The sequence below is a fragment of the Aethalodelphis obliquidens genome, unplaced genomic scaffold, assembly GCF_003676395.1.
Source record: "Aethalodelphis obliquidens isolate GAN/ISIS:26980383/991018 unplaced genomic scaffold, ASM367639v1 scaffold19, whole genome shotgun sequence".
Lineage (NCBI taxonomy): Eukaryota > Metazoa > Chordata > Mammalia > Artiodactyla > Delphinidae > Aethalodelphis > Aethalodelphis obliquidens.
This window is the reverse complement of record NW_020837963.1, coordinates 24,401,545-24,424,465: the sequence shown is the minus strand read 5'-3', so window position 1 is coordinate 24,424,465 and position 22,921 is coordinate 24,401,545. Positions and strand designations below refer to the sequence as shown.

Here is a 22,921-nt window from a genome sequence, read left to right as displayed (position 1 = left end):
CGCTCACCCGCACCCGCGCGCGCGCACGCGCCCACGCGGGCTGCCCCGAGCCGCAGCAGCAGGTGCCAGAAGGTGGAGGTCAGGCCGGGAGCCCGGCGGCGGCAGCAGCCCGGCAGCCACCAGTCTCCGGGCCACTCTCCCGGCCCTTGCCTCTCTCTCCTGCCTTTTGAGGTGACCCTAGTCTTCGCAGCAAAGCGCCTGTCCGCTTTCTACCTCCTTTAATTCTCCCTACGCCCACCTCCTCACCGCCATCATCTCCAACAGGAGTCCCAGTCCGGTCTGCGGAGTGGGAGGCGCGGGGGCTGCGGCTGAGCGCCCCTGGGGTCCCGCGCCGCCGAGGCGGGGACCGGGCGTCGCCGGCCTCTGCTTGACCCGGAGGTGCGGCTAGCGGCCGGTGGGCGCGGGCGGAGTCTGTAGCGGCTGGAGGGCGGGACGCAGCCGGGAGGGTAGGAGGGTGGCGCTGCAGCGCCCAGGAGGGACTCCCCGCTCCGCGCGCTCCAGCCCTCCTCGGGCCGCCCCGGGTTTACTGTGCTTCATATTCATTTATTTGCATTTTACAAACTGGGGTTTTTTTCGGAACTGTTTACCTAGCAACTCTTCTTTCTTTCTTCCTTCCTTCTTTCTTTCTTTCTTTTTTTTTTTTTAATTTCCTCTTTCTCTCCGAGTTGAACGCGCTGCGCGCGCGCGCGTCTGTCCATGAAGGGGTGGGGTAGGAGGTGATCTGTGTTTGCCTTGGGGGTTTTAAATATTTTGGGGAGGGTGAAGGAAAATTGCTAGAAGCCCGTGTCTTCGCAGGAGCAGTTTGTTGCGGGCGACCTCCGCATCAGGCCAGGTGATAAAACGCGAAACTTTTAATGCTGCCTTTGCCTCCGGCGCGCCCCTGCCTGGTCTCCCAGCCCGAGACCGGAGTAAATGGCAAAGCCTTCACCCCCGAAGGGAGACAGAACCCGTTTCTTCTAGACAGATGGAATATGAGGGGTGGGGGACAGATCTACCGGAAATTCTAATCGTTAAAAAGTGAAAATTTGAACCCCGAAAGGGATTTTCACATGGCGGCCCCTCCCCCTTGCACGCCTTTTATCCCGCACGAGGATGCAGCTCGGGATTTGCCGGCGCGCTTCTGGCCCCCTCGGCCCAGGCTGGCCGAGTGACGGATCCCAGCCTGGTCCTCTCCCCGTCCCCCTCCCCTCCCCCACGCCGGGATCGGAGCTGGTGTGCTGTCCTTGCTGCTGCCGCCGTCGCCGCCCCATTCCGCTGCGCACCAGCCCCGGGGGCGCCGGCCGCGCGGAGCTGCCCGATTTCACGCCGGCCCCGGGCTTCCCGGAGGGCCGCGCAGCCCCAAGCGATGACTCAGGCGCCCACCTGGTAACTGTCATTTTCCCGCTCCCCCCACCCCCACCGCCCTCCCGTCCCCGCCCCCCTTCGCCACCTCGGTTCCCCTCCACCACCCTCCGGCCCTCCTCCCAGACGCCCACCCCCCGCTCCTCTTTCCGCGAGATCGCAGAGGTGGCGCGCAGCCCGGCGAGCCGATGACCGACCCCTTCCTCCGGTCTTCAATGCCTCAGCGGAAGATCCCCAAGGGCTGGAGAGAGGAGGGCTGCTGGACATCCTCCCTCGGAGGCTCCTCCGACCTGCTGCTCGTGGTGTATGAAACTGGGGACTGAGCGAGCCCCAGCCGCAGCCGTCCGCTCCGTGGCTGCCGTCGGTCCGGACTGGGCCCCGCTCCTCTCGCCGCGCCCGCCGCCCGGCCCCGGCTCGGGACACCCCAGGGCTCGCCCGCGCGCCGACTGCCCGCGCGCCCTCCTGACGGCTGCGGCGGCGGCGGTGATGCAAAGGAGGAGGGTGCTGCCGCCGGCGGCGCTGATGGTGGCGCCCGGCGCCCGGGTGTGAGGCGCGCGTCACGGCGAGGATGCTGCTGGCCTCGCGGCGCTGAGAGGGCGAGCGCGAGCCCGGGGCGGAGGACGCACGGGTCCGGATCTTGCTGCCGTGTGGGCTCCGATCTCCTTCTTTCCTCTCTCACTTCCCCCCACCTCAACCCCCCTTCATTTGCTCTTGGTTTGCATATCCAAAACACCTCTCGACTCCGACCTCTCCCCGACCACTGGAAGTCTCCCTGTCTCTAAATGGAATTAGTGGAGATCGGAGCCTCGGGTGTAACGAACAGACATGATCTATGGACGCAGTTTGTTTCACAGTGAGTACCTTTCCCGCCGCGCCGGGGCTCTCCGGGTGCCGTCCTCCCCGCCTGCCCTCCCTCGTGGCCGAACGCGCAGGGAAAGCCTGGCCACCGCCGCGCTCCCGCCGGACCGCGCAGGCCCCGCGAGTCTGGGGCAGATGTAAACTTTCTGTATCGCAGCATCATAGAACCGGCGTGCGGGCTGCGCAAGGCGGTGGTCACTGGATCGCAGAATCTGCCGCGGAAAACAGCCTTTCCGTGGGCAGGAACATCCCGGGGCAGAGCATGGCGAGTAGTTCGGGGGTGGGCACGTGCGCAAGAGCGAGGTGGCCTGTGGAAAGAGGGAGAGAGCTGGCCTGATAGTTCCTTTCGGGGGCTACTGAGCTCGGCCGGCCCGCCTGCCCACCCCCGTGGGTAGTTTGTGGTTCACCTGAACGCAGCCCCCGAGGGGAGGGCGAGGGCCAAGCTCAACTCTTCCGGAGAGTAGATAGCCCTCTAGTGTTGCTTCACGAGTGTGTGGTGCGCGTGCAATCGGGGCGGGGGGGGGGGGGGATTGGATGAAAATAGTGTCAGAAGTCATCGAGTAAACGGCAGTGTAAGAAAATATATGGTGGAAATCTCACAGTTTTATAAAGCAAGGATTAGGGTGGCTATGCCACGCAAAGGACCGGCTTTGCCGCTGTGTTAATCACAGCACACGCTCCACAACGTGATGCCAGCAGAACAGGAAAAGCTGAGTGAAAACACCCAAACTCCAGCTTGATACTGATGGCTGTACACCCGGGTGTGTGCGCGTGCGTGTGTGTAGGTGTAGAAACACGGCAAGTTAAAGTAAGACTTTTGTTTTCCTACCTGAGCGCAGACAATAGCAACGACTGATATTTTCATCTAAAAGCAGAGAGCCAGGCTAGAGTACAAAGTACAATAATTGACATCATTTCTCAAATACTAATAGCAAGGCCCACAGACTTTTCCTGGAATAATCTTTAGGCATAAATTTGTAAGATCCTGTAGTGAGCTTTAGTTAAGGAAAGCATTATGAATTATACCTTCCCTGTTCCAAATGCGTTTTTAAGTGGACGTATGATTATACACCTAATGGAACTTAGGGCTTTTAGGTAATCGAGCAACAAAGTCAATAATAGAAACAGAAATAGAGAATGAAAAATCAGAAATTATGAAGACTAGATGACTTTCATGCTTTTCTCAGTTTTAGGCTTTGCAAAAATATTAAGTAAATCAAGGATATGGAAGTAAAACAGAAGGGCAAGTTTCAGTGGTCTTCGTAGATTTACTGTTAAGTTACAGATCAGAGGCTTTTTCTGATACTGGAAAAACTGACTCAATAAAATGCTTATAGAAATAACCTTTCTCAAAATTATAAAATATTTCTGGATAATACTAAATATTAAATCAAAGTTAAGGCTAGAAGAGATTAATTTCAGAGCTTAGAAAATGCTGAGGACTGGGGTTACTTGGTAGTTCATCGTTTTATAAGAAATATTTTTAATTATGCTGCTTAATACCGTCAATCCACATTAGTCTGTTTTTCTTCTTTTCCCCTCCCCCGACCTGCCGTAGGATTTTGCCTAAGTATTTATTTTCTAAAACACAATAGCACGGTTGATGAAAATACAACCTTTCCTTTTCACCCTTTTACCTGCTGTCCCTTTCTTCCTTTAGAGATGCTAGCAAGGTCATTCACAAAGAGCAGCTCAGACATACTCCTGAAATCCTGCTGTAATGGGACATTAGTAGGTGACACTATTAACTCTTTAGTCTTGAAGTCTGCGTTTGCCTTAGGAGTTTGGGTCTCAGCCATTCCTAACTGGCATTACTTCCTGAGGAGATTCCTAAGTTGTCCTGATTTGTACAATTTATCAGTACAAATTTGTACATTTTATCAGTTTTTGCAAGTTCTGAGTCTACTCGGAATAGTTAAAAGTGATAAAGTAACCTTCTTTGATATCATTTTATCTTTAAATTGTTATGTTGTTATAGAATTTGATCATTTCGGTGTACATTAAGCTTTCTAATTTTTCTTTTTTTGTTTCAGTTGTAGCAAGTTTAATCATCCTCCATTTGTCTGGGGCAACCAAGCAAGGAACAGGTGTGTTTCTTTGGAAAAATGCAAGTGGAAGACCTCCAATCACTTGCATTTTCCTATTTTCCCCACATTCTTAATATTCCAGACTCTCTGAGCATTTTATAGTGTGTATAATTGATTGGTTTTGACTACGACACCATTTAGAAGTTAATTTACTAATGGATATTGTAAGAATGTACTCTCTATTTTTAGTTTTATAAAAAATTGGATAGTGGCTTAAAAAAAATTTTTTTTTTCCAGAAAAGCAAAGCACCTCAGAAACGAAGTCTGTGCAGTGCGGAAGTTGGACAAAACACGCAGACGGAGGTGTCTTCACCTCTCCGAACTATCCCAGCAAGTACCCCCCTGACCGGGAGTGCATCTACATCATAGAAGGTGAGGAAGCCAGTGCCAGAGCTGGAGAAAACATTCAGCTAAATCTGGCCACCTCTAAGCTTTGGATGGACAATATGCATACAGACATTACAAAAATTGGTTTTGGAGACCGTACACATAAATATCTCTGAGTGAATCAAATAGCTGTAAAACCTGGGGTCCAGTTAATTATTGAAATTATTAGTAATGGTTTATAAACAGGTAAATTCTGGGAAATAAAAAGAGATCAACAACAGTTTATTTCGCAGCTCATGTAATTGATTTGGAATTCTGCATTAATGGAATGGATGCATGGTTGGCATAATAGTACCTCATGTGTAGCCGTTTTGGCAACTGGTATCTTTTTGGCTTAATAATTAGTAGAATAACCTATACATTTGTTATTTTTCCCTTAAATAATATGAAGCACAAAAAACATATTCTCGTCGGGAGTACATCTATGATCATATTTTCCAAATGTCAATCTGAATAGCCATTGTCTTAGTTTGTGCTCACAAGTGATATTTTCGTACTTTCATGCCAAAGTCAGGATTCCAAATGATGATGCTTCTTTTCATCATTTTTTCCCCAGCTTGAAGGATAAAAGTGCTGAAAAAGGGATTCAGTTCTCTTTGAACATTTTCCATTTCCATTACGCTTGTAGACATGTCTCTATTAAGGATGATACTGATACACGAACATTTCATCTAGTGATAGAAGTTTTCAATATTATGTGTTAGTACTTAATAGCCCAAAACTTTCAACCTCCCAACCCCTGTGTTCCCCCAACACACACACACACACACACACACACACAGAGTTACCTTAACAAAGACGGTATTTATGCTCACTGTTTACTTATAAGCAAGGAACATGTTAATTTGATAGATCTTTCAAATTAAAAGATGTTCTGGTTAACTGATTTCAAGAATTTCATTTAGAAATGATTTTTTTTGTAATTTCTGGACCAAGATCTTTCCTCTCTTCTTGTCATGCTTCAAGTTGAACTTTTAGCAAAGATACACCATATTACAAGAAGAAGAGAGAGAAATAAGCTCTGATAATAAAAGCATAAAGTTGAGAAACTGAGCTCCGGCAGTTTTTCTTCCTCTTATGATAGATAGAAAAGGAGACTGAAATGTGGAAATTCTGGGTTAAAATTAGCTGTTCTTTCTATCAAGTTAATATTACCTATCTGTTATGTGTAGTAATACATATACTGTGTGATTGTATCGTGTAGCACTAGTTTAAGATCCTCGACTGATTGAATTTGAGGATGTGAAAACCCACAGATACAAATACAGAGGGCCAAGGTAGGGACTTGAGACTTGAACATCCTTGGATTTTGATGTCCAAGGAGGGTCCTGGAACCATCCGCCTCCCCTCTCCCCTGCTGCCTGCAGGGACCTAGGGACGACTTGTGTACATATACATATATATATATATATATATATACATATACATAGATATTTAATCATAGAAATTTGGTATTTTTGTTGTCCCTGCTGTACATATAAGGAAACTGAGGCACAGAAGGGTTAAATGTCTTGGTTAACTTCATATAACATAATCTGTGTTTTGAAGCAACAGTATTTCAAAACTACAAATTATTAAAAAGAATAACATCAACTAATTCTCTTGTAATTCAGAAGAAAATCTTTGCATGTTAATTGTGCTTTCATGTTTATTCTTATTGATAATTTAAATGCATTGCTCACATTTGATTCTAATATCATGCACATATTTGCATTCATTCGTAGTCATGTCAAGGACAAAACTTAAAAGTTGGGAAATAAATAGAACCTCCTGTCACTGTTAATCATACTTCTGTACCCATCTTGAAATACTTCATACTTGTCTTTTTTTCCATTCATACATTCATTTAACAAATATTTGCTGAACCACTCTTGTTCAGAGAGTATTGAACAAAATAGACATGGTACTTGCCTTATGGAACTTACGATGTGGCCTGGGGACTATGCTTTTTTCAGTAAACAATCTCAAGTGGCCCCGAGATGAGCAGTTTTGGAATAGAGAGAAAGACAAGAAGTCTATAGGAGGAAGAGATGCTTACACTCAGTTCTAAAGAACATTCAGGAGATAATCGTCCTCTGTGTAGAATAGCGTGTGCAGAGGTTCAGAGCCGCAGTGAGGTTGGTTACACACGTGTAGTATCATAGGGTGTCTGCAGAGGGTGAGGAGAGCAGCAAGTGAGGAGTCTGAAGGGCAGGTGGCCTCAGATAAAGGAGAACTTGGCATCCATCTTCCACCCAGGCAAGTTTGGACTTTATGTTATAGACAAGCGAGGGCCATTGAAATAACTCGAGAAAAATAGTAAGGTGAGATTTCGATGAAGAAACTAGAGGAAGCGAACATAAGCTGAAACTATTGTGAGAGGTGGAGTAAACCGTAGGAGAAGCCTGAACTACAGAAGTGACATTGATGGTGGAGTCAAGGGAACAAATGAGAGGTATTTGGGAAACCGAGTCTTGCGTGACCGGATGTAGGGATGAGAGAAGAGGCAATCTCAGGACTATTCTAAAGTTCTGGCTTGGTGATGTCTTACATGGAATTGCCATGTCAGATAAGGAATAGAGGTGGAGAAAGAGGGCGTTAAGGGAAAAATAATGTGTTCCATTTGGTGTTTATGGAGGTGTCTCATGAAGAGATTGGATGTGTGGTCTTCAGTTCAGTGGATAGCTCTGGGATAAAAATATATATTTATAGGTGATAAATATAGTGCTTGCTGTTGAGGCTGCGAGTATGAATAAAATTACCCAAAGCGTATTTGGAGCACTATAACTCTTTTGGAAAATCCAGATGCTTGGGTCTGCCTCCAGGAATTCTGATTCAATTGGGCTTAGACGGAGCTGCAGACATTATTATATTATAATCTCTTTCCATTGGGATGCTAGTGGCATCCAGAACCCTGGTCTAGAGAGAGAGGAAAGAAGACATAGAATAGATTTCTGGAAAATGACATGCAAGGGAGGGCAGAGTAAGGAGAAAGTCAACACGGACTGTGAAGGAAAAGCCAGAGAATATCAGGATCCTATTTTTTTTGTAAGTCTCTAATTTTCAAGCAATCATGTATCTCAACTCTATATACATTTTGATACCCACGCATGCAAGGCTTTAGTTTCAAAGCCATTCAAGGGTGATCAATATATATTTAAGAACTGGTGTGGGGGGACAGTAGTCATTCCGAATGATTGCTGACCACGTGGGAAGCAGGGCCTGCCATGGCAGGACTTAACTTTCAAGTTTCTGGAGGGGACTGGTCTTTAAAGAGCATCAAGTGGCTAGAAAGCAACTGAAGGACTCAAGACAGCAGTTTACTAACTAGGATCAACGTGTGGCTATTTCAACAACTGTAATGGCTATTCTGGGGGTACTCTGGCTGAGTATCAGCCTGGAATGCCAGAATCTTGAACAGTTTTGACCATGACAAGGGAAGAATGGAAGGGCACTAGCAAATGCATCCATGTGGAGGTTTATGGAGCTGCTCACCCTATCAGGCTCTTCCATGGTTATTTAAAGAGCTGTAAACACGTTTATGAAGATAAATTCATTTATAATTCACCCAACAAAGATTTTTTTTTTTGAGAAATTCTCAATGAGAAGTATTGTGCATGAATGCTGAAAAAAGAGGGTGAATAGATATGGGTTTTGTCTTTAGTAAGTAGATGTAGAGAGGAGATTTTTTTTTTTTTAAGCAAGATTTTCCCACATAAACAGGAGTTGGATTGGAGGTATATATGTACTCAAGAAAGTGGGAAAACACACGAAAGCCTAAAAGAGCATGCTGTCTTAGAAAACATGATATGCCTGGAGTGGCCTGAACTTAGGCTGTATGTGAGGTGAAAAGACCCTGGCAGGGTGAGTTGTTGGATACTTCTAAGAAAGCTATACGTCAAGTGAATTGATCATCTTCCTATAGCTGATAGAGAGTTGCTGAATAAGTTTAAACCTGAGAATGACATGATAATATTTGCGTTCTAGGAAAATTACTCTTAATATCCCTCCACACACACTTCAATCTGATCAACACATCTAATTGGGACTATTTGAATGGGTTAACTCCATGCTGAACAGTTCTCAAGTTTCTGACCTTAAAACTGGATTCTCCTGAAGATGTGGGAAAAGTGACAGAGAGATGCCTCTCTACTTTTTAAACCTGAGTCAGCAGGTTTCCACAAAACTACTGTGATTTGTTCATTCTGTGTTAGATATTGAAGTGGTCATTTTATATCAGATCATATTTTGTGCAACATCATCAGTTTTAAGAAGCATCTCTTAGACATCATTATGGAAGTATTATCTCTTAGGATGCTAAGAATAACAAAGTTGCTTAGCGTTTCTATGCATATCACAGTCAAAATTTGATAGGAGTTATACAGATAAAATCTGAAGTAGAATCAGAGAAACCAAACTACGGATTTAAAAAGAACCTTCTAGGGCTTCCCTAGTGGTGCAGTGGTTGAGAGTCCGCCTGCCGATGCAGTGGACACGGGTTCGTGCCCCGGTCCGGGAAGATCCCACATGCCGCAGAGGGGCTGGGCCCGTGAGCCATGGCCTCTGAGCCTGCGCGTCCAGAGCCTGCGCGTTCAGAGCCTGCGCGTCAGGAGCCTGTGCTCTGCAACGGGAGAGGCCACGACAGTGAGAGGCCCGCGTACCGCAAAAAAACAAAACAAAAAGGACCTTCTAGACATAATCTTTTTTTTTTTTTTTTTTTTTTCAGCTGCCCCAAGACAGTGCATTGAACTTTATTTTGATGAGAAGTACTCTATCGAACCTTCTTGGGAGTGCAAATTTGATCATATTGAAGTTCGAGATGGACCTTTTGGATTTTCTCCAATAATTGGACGTTTTTGTGGACAACAAAATCCGCCTGTAATAAAATCCAGTGGAAGATTTCTATGGATTAAATTTTTTGCTGATGGAGAGCTGGAATCTATGGGATTTTCAGCTCGATACAATTTCACACCTGGTAAGTGGGGGCTTGTTTTTTTCCCTATATCTTTTCCTTCCTTGATTTTCTGTCTTCATACTATAAGATCTTTTGTAAGACAACTTTATAATTTCCAAAGAGTTTCCCAGTTCTATTTAAAACCAAACCTACAATACTTTCTCTTTGCATTTCATTAATTCCGAAAGGAAAATAATTTTTCTTTAAAATTTAGCCTACACTAGAGGTACAGCATAGTGACTCAGGGGTCTACATGGTCATCAGCAGCACAGTTCATTCGTTGGACTTCCGTTATGCTGAAACGTGTGATTTGAGAGGCCGTCTGTAATAGAGAAACTAATTATGCATTGAATCCCAGTAAACTTGAAAAGGCAATTGCAATATTGTAAAATGTATCCATCAAAATGATCTTTGGAGAACTCAAATAAAAAATTCATTTGTTCTGAAAATTATAATTTTTTTTGAAAATTATAATTTTTAAAGCAAATGGGTCTTAGTATAAAGCAGTCAGTCTAATCTCTTTTCAGAAATGCAAATTCCGAAGAGTTGTGGTAAAAGGAAAAGTGAGCCCCGTTGCAGCCAAACACCCATTTGCAAGGTCTGGCATGCATTAGCTGTTATATATAATTATCTATTCTATGTCAGTTTTCCTTTTAACCTGTTGATATTAAAAAGGGTCTGTGATGTTGACTGGCTCACTTTATGATGAGTTATCATTTAATATAATAAAAATTGGTTATATTTTTAAACTGCAAGAACATCAGGCTGAAGCAATTTGAGATTTGATGAAGTCACTTTTTTTAATGGAAAAATGACTCAACTTACATAAAGGACATTATTTATTTATAATTACATTTTTTTAAGTTTGTACATATTGTTTTACTCAGGTTATAAAAGACAATACATTAAATTGGAATATAGGTAAAATTTGTTCAAGTTTCCATTCCATGTTACAGAGGTAACATCAGAGCAGGGCTATGATGCTCAGTTCAAGCACTAACATTTTTGAAATAATTAATATAAAATTAATGATGACTTTTATTGTGATATTATGGTTTAATAATATAATAATTAAAATAAGTAAGATATTAACCCTACCATATGCCTTAGCCTTAAACATTAGGAATATTTTTATAATATCTCTAAGAGACTGTGGTTTTTATTATGCTTTGCTAATAATATTGGATTGGTCACAAAAGTCATGGGTATTTCACATGTGGCAGTCAAACCGATTCGATGTGTTCCAGGAAGGTGTAAACACTGAGATTACTTTATTAGTGCTAGAGTTTTCAATGGAAATATATATATATTTTTTCTTAACTGCTAATTTTGAGTATAACTAGGATCTAAAAATAATGGCACATGTATGATCTAGGCTTTTGTAAGTTATATTTTCACCTTGAGACTGGTGATCATGGGAACAACGTGAGAGGATCTAAAACTGTAGTTTCATTAGAAATGTAGGGTCAACTAACATACTTTATCGACTTAAGCAATTCTATCCACGTTTCTAGCTCTCCTTGAGATACATAAATGGTGGCGTTCAATCTGATATCCTAGGTTTTCCAAAGCTTCTTTGTTCCCGAGCATTGTTCTTTGCTCCTTGTTTCTTTAGATCCACCTTGCTTCATCTGTAGAAGGAGAAGATTTTATTACCAGGAACATCTGAATCAGAGGGGAATGTGAGGAGATGATTCCGTGTAATTAAGAATGAGTTAAGGATAGACTGAGGCTTCTGCTGTCACTCAGAGAAGCTTGAGTGAAGTGTGCCGGGAAACCTACACTTGGCATCTGAGGGGAGAGTAGGACCATAAAAAGGAGTTGTGTAAAACTTCCATGACTGCACAAGTTGACACGCTATGGCCCAAGGACGTTGCCTGAGTGGCGCAGTAATCTACAGCTCATTCCATAAAGGGGCAATATTGAGGAAGCCACTTAGTTAATGTAGGAGGAACTGGGTAGGGATTAGTGATCATTTAGACAGCATTTAGGGAATAAGGAGTCAGGCGGGCTTTAGTTTAATTTGGGCTTCATTTTTACTTGGTGGTATGCTTCAAGCGGTGACCTGTGGGAACTGAGAGAGCTCCTCAAGTCAACTTAATCATTTACGTGATAAAGCATTGCTGAAATCTCGAGGGCCCCAGGGTGGGATGCACATTGGAGGAGAGATCTTCCCACCCAGTCACCCCGAAAACTGGACTCCAGCACAGCTGTGAGGAACACTGGTTTTGGAAGCAGATTGGGCTTCCAATTCTAGATTTCTTATTTCTTGCTTGCTGTAAACTCTGGACATGATCCTTCATGCTCTATGCTTCAATATTTTTATTTGTAAAGTAGGGATAATATGGATTACTCACAAGATTGATTGAAGATTGTTTGATTATCGACCAATGCATATTTATGGATTTCTTCACTTCCTATAAGATCTCAACTGTTGATAGCTATTATTGTATTAATTTGATCACGTGTTCTTTAAAAGTAAAGGAGGCTTGGCATAGTTTATTGGGAGAGCAAGTGTCCCAGACTTTTTAAATTACAACTTCTCTTTCCCTGATTTTTTGGGATGGATATGAAAAACTAATACCACACGATGTCACTTTTCCTTATTAGGTTTAAGTGGGCCTAAGTCTCCACATGAGGCTTATAGTTATTTCTGATAGCGGTCATAAAATATGTTAGAGCAGAAATAGCAGTAGGAAGGCTAGGTGGTCCTTATTATTTTTGAGAATTTACCATAATCTGGGATCTGGATCTTAATTTACAGTCCCAGAAACTTGATGTCAGCAGTGAGAGTGTACCCACTCTTAGGAATGAATCACATTAACCAATATACCAATATACATATATACATACATGTGAATGTACACACATATACATACATATGAATATATACATGTACATATATGTACACGCATGTAAACATACATGCTTTTTTTTTTTTTTTTTTTTTTGCGGTACTCGGGCCTCTCACTGTTGTGGCCTCTCCCGCTGCGGAGCACAGGTTCCCGGACGCGCAGGCTCAGTGGCCATGGCTCACGGGCCCAGCCGCTCCGCGGCATGTGGGATCCTCCCGGACCGGGGCACGAACCCGTGTCCCCTGCATCGGCAGGTGGACTCTCAACCACTGCGCCACCAGGGAAGCCCATACATACATTTTTAGTAAGAATTCTTAGAATCACACAGCTCAGTGTTTCTTGTAAGCGACCATACATGGGCATCCAGATTAGAATCAGACCATTGTACAGTGAGTGTGAAATCCAAATGTTGAAGCATGTTTAATAGCATCCAGCGAAGGTACATGATGATTCATCTGGATAACATGGACCATTTTTCCCAATGATGCTCTAGGTCCCAAATTGCCATGGGTCAGTACCCCCGTCCAGTCTTCAGCTTCCGCCATGCCTGACTGGGACACTAATTTGTGTCAACCCTTATCTCAAAACTTGTTTCTATCTCTTAATATCTGAATATCTTTGACTTCCTTTCTGAGTCAACTTTAAAACATAGCCTTTTAATCCCTTGCTCCTGAGTTCCTAGGAGCTACTTCTGAACTGGTGGTCGCTGAGAACTAGCCAGCTGGAGATCATGTGTGGACTTGGAGGGCAGGAAGGCAGAGCCAGAGAAGATGCCACAGACACACACTTAAAGGGGTTTTCCATCTTCAGGCACATTTTGATGACTCCGCAGTTTTTATGTTATGGATGTGGTTGTCTGTAGATACTGTGCCATTACCTGGGTCCACAGTGCAACGGTGAATCACCTAGGAGTACAGTCTAGCATGCACAAGAAGGATCGTGAGACTGAGGAACAGTCAGAGAGAAGTCAGCCTGTCAAACCCCCAGGGCCTGCAGAAATGAAGGACAGTGGGAGGTTCGAAAAAGGGCCAAGGAACCCAGAGCCCTGGTGGGAGTCTCCAGGTGATGCCAGTTGGGAAAACCTCTCTTCTTCCTGTGCAGCACAGTTGTGTTGTGAGGTCTCCTCAACATACACTCTCCTACTTCCATGAAGAGAAATGTCAGAATCACTGAAAATGTTAAAAGTTACATGATGCAAAATTTGATAACCCACAGATAATTTAACGAGAAAACATGTAGAAGTGTTCATTGCAGTAGACTGATACTGTTTTCTCATCTTAATAATGTTTTTCTTAAAAACATTTAAACCAAATGTGTTATAGAAAAATGAATCATGAGAAGATATTTTATAATGAAATTACCTTAATAATACTGGCATAGAATCCACCACACTCATAACGATGATTACTTTAGATGATGTGGGTGGATGAGAAGGAACTGAAGGGACCAAGAGAGATACAGTGAACTTCTATCAGCGTTATCAGTAATGCTTAAATTTTTGAAAAGGATACAACATTGTTTTTTGTTACTACTAATGTAAATAAAAGTATTTAAATCAAAAAAAGAGAACATACCATAGTTGGTAATTTTTAAATGAATTGCTATTAGAATTTTAAATGTATTTTTAAATGAATTTTTAAATTTGAATGGAAGTTTAGAAGAGGGAATACCATTTCTCCACAATCTACTTTTTTTTTTTTTTTTTTTTTACTTACACTGCGAATGCCTTTTCAGTAGAGATTAACTCTTCCCCGTATCCAGCTGCCCACATGCCTCAATTTTCTTTGTTGATTGAAAATATGAACTAAGGAGAAAACATGTAACTGTATTCGCTGTATCCCCGGTCCAGAGGCATATTATCAAGGACTTTATTAGATATGAAGAAAGAAGAACGTCCAGGATGTTCTACTCTGGGGGAAAGTAACCCTTTCAATCTCTGTAGGAACAAATATCTCTTGTTAGTCTTGTGCTTTCCTTCCTAATGAAGAGATTTTCTCCTCTTCACAGACCTAGAATGTGATGTTTTTGGAATCTTCCTCTTTTGATGTTATTTTTTCTGAACTAGTTTTGTGAAACAAGGTTACACACACCCTACTGGAGAAATTTAATTTAAGGATTATGCCTCAAAGTACCAAATAGGGGAGGTCGAGTTAGGTATTGGCTTGGGAGTGAGTGGAGTTGTTAACTCCGTTGAAATTATTAGGATCTTTGTACTTAGCACCTTTCATCTGAGCAGCCCGAGGTGTTTTAGGGACATTCTGCCCAACTCCTAGCCTCCTGAGAAACTCCACGCTGATTGACTTCAAAGGCAATGGGAAGGATACACTGCAGTACAGTGATTTAAATGGAGTGTTTTAAAAAGATTTCCATGCATATTAAATGAAATATATTATGTAGGTAAAATATTGTCGTGGACTCGATGTTACTTTAATTATCTAATGCAGTGCTTTTCTTTCTGTCTGAAATGTGAATGCATGTGTGAGTATTAACCATGTTGAAAATTCCTAAATTTTCTTGTCTAGAAAATCAGAGTTCAGATATATGCTTCGGTGAGAAAGAAAAGAAATATTTCACCTGTCTATTGATATCAGTTTTTCAACAACTAAACTTTAATTCGAATTTTGCTCTAAAAGATGAAAGAAGTCAAAGAGGTTAATGTTAAATTAAGGACTTTGTCTGATTACTTTATTTTTAACATAGAAATAAAAGGTTGAATACATTTAGGTCAGATAGTATCATATTGTCTTTCTATTGTATTTACACTGTAGACCCCAAATATTCTAACGGCTGTCAAATGGAAAATGTATGAAACAAATTCACATTTCTCGTTGAGGCTTATTTTTCAAGAAATGAAATTAAAAACTTGAGAGTCACGGTAGGGACAAAATTATCAACGTGTAATGGTTACCAAAGATATTCGTGTGAGAGCAATTTCATCTATCTATCCTTACTCTCTTCTGCCCAGCCTGTGACTCGGTTGATCTGATGTGTAGAAAAGAGGGCTCAAGGGGAGGGCTGAGGAACAGAGAGAGAGAGAGAGAGAGAGAGAGAGGGAGGGAGGGAGGAAGAGAATGCTGTTTGGTCTAGGTGGGTGTTCAGGAGAGAAGTTGAGAGTGGGAGAGAAAATTTCCAGGATTAGCTCCCATCTGTACAGAGAATATTGAAAGCAGTGGCAAAGGAGAAGGAAGATTTTTAAAGAAGTTTCCTGTATGGAAAGAATGCCTTCCTTATCTTGTTGTTTCCTGGAAAGGTGGAGCAAAGTGTTTAGGTGTGTTTATATTTATTTAGTGGTTAATTGTTGGACTGCATGTTTTTGAAGATGGTACATTTGAGACTGGACCACGTGGAATCTCAAGTATATTTCCATTGTAGGTGTGTATTTTCTTTTGATCTGAAAGAGACCTTGAAGTTCATCTCATTCAGCCTTTTTATTTTAAAGATAAAGGAGCCAATGATCTAGAGAGAATGTGTTGCCCAGGTTCATGAGCTCTGTGTAGAAGTTAAGTTACTGCTTGTTTATCAGTTACATAACCACTGTGCTGATACACCTTCTACAAAGGTTAGAGATCATGACTTTAATTACATCACATATTGCAAGTACTTTCAGTTTAGTTATATTAAGAAATTTAATTAAGGGATAATACTGTATCACCCATATTTCACCATTACTGGTGTATGAATTTTAAAATTCACCTTTCCCGTGTTGCCTGAAATGCCTGTTAATTCACAGTGCTGAAAAAGACAGTGATTTGTCTTCCCTCCCTCTACCTCTATTATAAAAATCTGCCTTTTCAGTCCTCCTGAGCTGGAAGTGTATGATTCATTTCCTGTTCTCAAATATCTGCTGTGACTGACCTGCTCAGTTGTATGTAGAATGCTCTCATGACTTGGAACCTGTGACTTACTTGCTGAGTACTCAAGGGAAAAGCTAATTTCTTTCTCCTCGATCTCCCACAATTATTCCTGCTTCCTAACACACGTGTCTCTTTGACTTCTTCTGCGGCCACTTGCTTCCAGTCACCAACACCATCCCTCTCCCCAGGGCTGCTGCGTACAGCTGTCATGTTAAGGACACTAGGTTGAGGGAGAGAGAAGGGCTGATTCCTTTCACATTCAGATGCCCAGGAGCAGACCCATATCCAGAAATGGGTACCATTTACTAATTGCCACAAGGGGGTCTTACGGACTAGCCCTGATCACGCACTGATCAATCATAACATCACCTCTGGACCCAATCACACAGTTGTGCCAACATCCAAGGACCAGCGTCCGCCCTTCACTAAAATTGTCCTAAAGAGAAATGGTATCATTTGAACCAGAGAAACATTCAAGAAACAAAATGAAGAAATAATGCATGTGTTCTATCTCCATTTTGCATTCCCATGTTTTTTCTAGGTGTCCGTAGTTATCAGCCTTTTTGGTAAAATCTTCTCCTAGAAAACTCTTAACATTTAACTTATTATTGCATATGCAAGAAGTATGTTTTTCAAATGATAACATCCTACGTATTTTGCCTAAGAAAATATTATAATCTAGGTTTTCCTTTTTTAACATTTTTTCACAATAATTTGCTGATAGTTTGAGGCTTATTATTTTATTTCTGTGCAAAATAAGTCAAACAATTATCAGGAAAACAACCCACAGTGTTAGTTTCTTGAGCAAAAATGTTTTTTTATATTTTATAACTTGTGTGCCATTATAGCTATTTAAGTATAGCTCATGTAACTATTCTTAAAGTGAATTCACAGGATAACTTAATTTTCACTAGGCTGTATATGCCACTTACATGTATTCAACAAATATTTATTGACTTACTATGCTAATACTGTAAAAATACAGTATGTACAAGACATTATCCTCCCTACAATGAGTTCAATTTCTATAAGAAGAGAAAAATCACGTGTAGTAGACAGACTAATGCCCTTCCTCCTTCAAAAAAAAATGTCTATGATCTAATCCCTGGCATCTGTGAATATATTTGGCTACACGACAATGGGAATTGAAGATAGTACGTTGGATTAAGGATGCTAATCAACTTACTTTAAGACAACAACGTTGCATTATCTGAGAGGGCCCAAGGTAATCACGAAAGTCCTCTGTGTGGAAGAGGGAGGCCAAAAAGTCAGTGTTGGAGTGATGCAATGTGACCAGTACTCATATGGCCATTGTTAGCTTTGAAGATGGAAGGGCCCACGAGCCAAGGGATGTGGGCAGAGCCTCTAGAAGCTGGAAAGGTGAGGAGCGGATGCTTTCCCGGGGCCTCCAGAAAAGGAACAACACTTACGGACACCTTGATTTTAACTCAGCGAGACCCATTTCAGATTTGACATCCAGAACTGTAAGATAATATATTTGTGTTGTTTTGATAAACTTGTGATGATTTGTTATAGGAGCAAAAGGAAATTAATATAGCAAGTAAGTCATGTTTAAACTATGTGTTAAGATATGAGAAGTGATGTAAAAAGTAAACAAATGATGTAAGAATTCACCATTGAGATAGAGAGTATAACAATTTGAGTCTATCAATTCAAAATTTTAAAGTAGTTTTGTTCCAGATATAAAATATCCAATGCTCTCAGCTGGACTTTCCTATACATAAATTGATACTCTATTTCTATATGTATGTATGTATCTCTCTCTCTATATATATATCTTTTGATTTTATGTAAATGCCATCTTTATGCATAAATACGGCAGAAACCCCAACAAAATAGCAACTTGCGATTCTTTCCAAAGATGTGCATGGGATGCTGGTATTTTTGTTTGTGGCAATAATAGCTATTTGTAGAACCTGGCACTCTTCAAACCTCTGCCTCTTCATGGCATATCTGCCTGATGCCTTTGCTTCAAAAGAGCTATGCTGTCTGTTCCTGCTCGCTCACTTGGCAACTTCCCACCGTTCCACAGCTATGCTGACTTGCTTGAAATTCTGCTTCAGTACCTCCTTATGGCATTTTCCCTTTCCCACTAATTGCAGACACCTCACTTCAACCAGACTACCGCAAGAATTTCAGAGTGATTATAATATAGTAGGACTATTCACAATCAGCAAGGCGAGTGCCACCAAAGAACTAAACCTGACTCTTTTAAGTGGAAGGACCTACTAGTCATACATATGTCACTTATATTCTGTTGTCTATTGATCATAACCCAAATCAGAAGACGGTTCTGTCCCCTTGGAACTTTTCTTCTGAAATTTGCACTTCAAAGCCCCAAGGAATTTCTCTAAGTGATTCAAAGAGAAATGAGACACAGAGATCAGTACTACCTTAAAACATTCCCAGACTCTGTTATGTGCAGTCTGAAAGGAAAGTGTATTTCCTTTAGCAGATTTGGCAGGCAAACAAAGTAGAATTTGTAGAATGGTCAGTGGCTGTGCTGATGAACTAGGAAAGCAGAGATGGGGGTTGTATGGGAATGGTAGGTAAAGTCTGACATAGAGGGTTTCCCTGGGCATGAAAATGAACCAGGCTTGCAGAGATCTGCTGTCGTAGATAATTGTTTAACTGGTGAAAAAATTATTCTTAGCTATTTTTCATGTGTAAATTATTTTCCTTTAATAAGCATTTCCAAATAATATTTACATCTCAATTTTAAATTACAAGAAGATGATCATTTAAAAATAATACAACCATGCTTATTTTTTGTTGACAGCTGTTGTACCATTTGTATCATTTCCATTCTGTCCATTTCACTTGTTATCCTCTTGGCTCTTCTTGTGTTTCTGTGGCCACCCATCCCTTCTCAGCTCCTCTCGGTACCCTGAGCAGTGGCTGCATACCCCTTTCCTTGACAGCTCATAGGCAGTGTGTCCCCCACTAGCTTCTACCTACTGCTTACCACCTTCTATTCACAGGCTGCTGAGTCCCTAGCTTCTACATTATGCCTCCTGACTCTGCCAGCCCCATTTTTTTGGTCTGCTCCCACATTTTCTAGAAAAAAATTCAGATATCATTTCCCATCTTAACTATTTTTGAGCCCTTGATATAGGAGAAATGTAGGGATTATATGAATAAATAGGGTGTTCCGTTTCCTGTTCAAAATGTCAGTGTTGGTATTTATGGTCTTTGGGCTACACTTTTCACGTCTAGCTTGAATTGGATATCGGTTTTTCTTCTAACAGTACTTACATGCTCCGTTTTAGATCATAAAGTAATCCACAATAGAGCCCAACTTTTTGTTAACTTAAGGCAAATTGGCTCTAAGGATGTGATTTGGTATGTTTTCTCATTATCTATGGATGGAATGTTCTTTTATGCCTGTGAGGTACCCATGTTCTAGAAAAGTTCCTCATGTTTTCAAGTTATTTTCAATGTAACCTATCTTTCCTCATCAGGGAGAAAATTAATAATTTGAGGCCATAATTTACAATACATAATTAACTGAAAAGAGTTTAGTTTTGGTATTTCCTTTGAAATGTATAGGGGAATGATCATTTCCTTTCAGAGAATATTGGCAGTACGCTAAACCTTTGTTATAGTCTACCTGTATGGGTCTTCAGTTTTTCATTTCTGCATAAACCTATTTTTCTCAGTTTCGTGGTTTTCTAATAGTTCCATATTATATGTATGTGTACATATATATGTATACATATATATATATAAATATTTTTATTAAACATGGTCAAATATGGTCCATAGTGCTAAATTGTCCAAGTTTTGGCTTGGAAACCTTCTCATTATGTGACTTGTGGCAACCGCAGTTTCCTTAATGTCTTAGAGTTTCAGTTTCCTCGTGAGACCAGCATTTGACACATTATCGTTATGGATTTTGCTACCTAACGATAAAGTCAAAATGTTAACATTACTTCCCATGTGACATGATATTCCCTGAGATCACATCGAAGCCTCTGATTCTTTATTTCATAGATTTATTCAACAACAAGTAAAAGATTATTGACCCATAATTGGTCCAAACTGTACACTAAATGCTGAGATATGAAAATGATTGAGACGCAGAATCTACTCTTGAGGAACTTATCGTGTATTTGAGGACATGAATACTTATACCCGATATAGTGAGTGCCATGGCAAGTACACAGAGTGCTGGCACCTAAAGGATAAGTGGAGGCGTCACCAGATGTGGCGCGAGATGTTTACCTCAGTGGCATTTGCCTGCACACCCCTCACTGCATCCTCTGGATGGATCATGTGTCCTCCTGTGCTCACCCAGCCATAGCTCCATCATGCCCTTGTGACATGCATTATAACACGTCATACCAAACTTCTCAAGGGGAAGGAGCTTTGGTTTATACCTTTAAAATTTCTAGAGCTTCTTCAGTGTCTAGCATTAGCTGATATTTACTGAAATTTATATGAATGAATATCTAAATGAGTTAATGAATGAATGACTGGAGTTAAGTAACCAGAGAAGGTAGAACGAGTGAGATACCAGGTATGGAGCAGTTGGTAAAATGTATAGCAGGTAGTCAAGACCATTTGGAAAGTACATGTGTGGCTTTGAAAGGAGAGAAGTTGAGGTGAGACTGGTTCAGATAATGAATGGTTTTGTAAGCCATGGTGATGATACATACATAATTGTAGGTACAGTGGGAAATATACTAATATTTTAAATTGAATTGCAATTTTTGAGACCTTTATTGCAGGCCTGTGATTTATCAGAATGTGGAGGATGGATTGAGTCAAGAGAGAATAGAAGCACAGGAAACAAAGATAAACAGTTAAAACAATGCAGGTAAGAAACTGTAAGAACCAAGATGAGAGTAGCGTGTGCAGCAATGTAGTGAAAGAAAAAATTTGGAATCAGTGAGATTTAGTGACCTATTAGATGTGCATGTTGAGAAAGAAAAGTAGAAATGACTGAAGTTTCCATCCTTAATGATTTGGTGATTATGTCATAACTTCTGTTGGAGAATAAAAGGATAGAAAATGCTATGTTTGTTTTTAAAGCTGTCGAAAGAGAAATACCAGTGTGGTATCTTTGTGGGCACATTGCAAAGGCTGTTAGCAATTTAGAGCCGACGCACAGAAGAGCAGCCCGGGAAGGTTAAGAAGTGATCTAATTAGAGGACTAAGCACAAAACCCCAACTAATTATGACATCCAAAAATTAAAATAGAACATTATATGAGTTTGAGCTAATACTCTTGTCTAAGTAAGTTAGAATACAAAATTATATATTTTGGAATTTTACATTTTATTTGGTCTTAGCTTCTTCTCTTTGGACAATTTTAGCCAGTAATCAATTGGCTTCAGTTTTTCTTTGAGTACAGGTGAACTTTAGCAATGCATTTTGTTCTTTGAAATAAGGGAAGAGTATTTCTTCTGTCTCATGCTTGGAGTCTTCCAATGGTTAGGGACGTTCTCCTGAATTATGGAGAGACCTACTTCCCTGAGACTGGTTACAAAGGATGAGCTTCCCTGGGCTATCTTGAAAGGTGCAAGGGTAGATGTGAGCTGTACTGCATATTAAATGACAGATCATTTAATAGTATTTTCATTTCCTTTCTGTAGGACTTTGCCATACTCCCTTTTAGGAATAATGTCATTTATTTATACTTACTTTTGAATACATAATATCTCAATTATCAGGATGATTTCAAGTGTCCCGCAAGATTTGAAGAAATACATTTTGTTTAATTTAATGAATGGGCCAGGGGTGGGAGGGAGAAAAGAAAAGAGTTACTTTTCTCTATTCACTATTTCCTTGTCATTCAGACCGTATTTACTACTTTCTGTGTTGCTTGGTTCTATTGGATTTATGCTAATTGCAATTGCAAGCTATGATATTGTAAAACAGCAATGGTCTTCACTCTTGACTACAATTAAGATGGCAGGGATACGAAAGGGGAAATAATTTTGGAAAATAAAAATTAAATATACCCTACATATCTATAAAAAATAATTGCTTATCAAAAGTATTTGGATTGCTTATTAGATAAAACATCTCCCAATTTTCTTAATGAAATTGTCCAGCAGAAAAATACGTGATAAATGCAGTCATTCAAAATTAATTTAAATGAAATAATAGTATGATTAGGCAGTGATTCTTGCTTTCTACAATCTGATTATAAGATATTCATCGAAATAAAACTAATCAATTGTTGAGTTCTTATTATAAGCCAGGGGTTGTTACATGACCCTGGATTCATTTGATTTTTATAGCCTACCTATGTGGTATTGTATCATTGCAATTCTTGTTTTGAATTTTTGAAAAGAAATATTTAAAATGTTTAAATATTGTGCTCATCTCCCTAGCAAAGCTGATATTTGAACACAAGAAATGTGTATATTTAGGTATTATGCCCTGCTGTCAACAAATGTCTATTTGCTTCAGGGCTAAACGTCTCAAAACATTGACCATTTTTCACCCTTTGTGATTTTACTGGGGGCATTGAGGTGTTTTCAGTGATCCTAGAATTTATCCTTTCTGTATATTTTACCATCTTTCAGACAACAGCAACATTTGTCCCTGTAATAATTAAGCAAAAAAAAAAAAAAT

The 22,921-nt window shown here is 40.9% G+C and overlaps 1 protein-coding gene across 2 annotated transcripts in view; it reads left to right on the top strand.

Annotated features, from left to right (window-relative positions):
• The first annotated feature begins 1,775 nt into the window (after positions 1-1,775).
• NETO1 (neuropilin and tolloid like 1) overlaps positions 1,776-22,921 on the top strand; it is a 91,785-nt gene continuing 70,639 nt past the window's right edge. For both annotated transcript variants that reach the window (XM_027118863.1, XM_027118864.1), the window contains exons 1-4: positions 1,776-2,194; positions 4,233-4,286; positions 4,524-4,658; positions 9,379-9,627. In XM_027118863.1, coding sequence (XP_026974664.1) covers positions 2,167-2,194; positions 4,233-4,286; positions 4,524-4,658; positions 9,379-9,627 — 466 coding nt within the window. In that variant the 5' untranslated portion in view covers positions 1,776-2,166. The remainder of the gene's footprint in view (positions 2,195-4,232; positions 4,287-4,523; positions 4,659-9,378; positions 9,628-22,921) is intronic.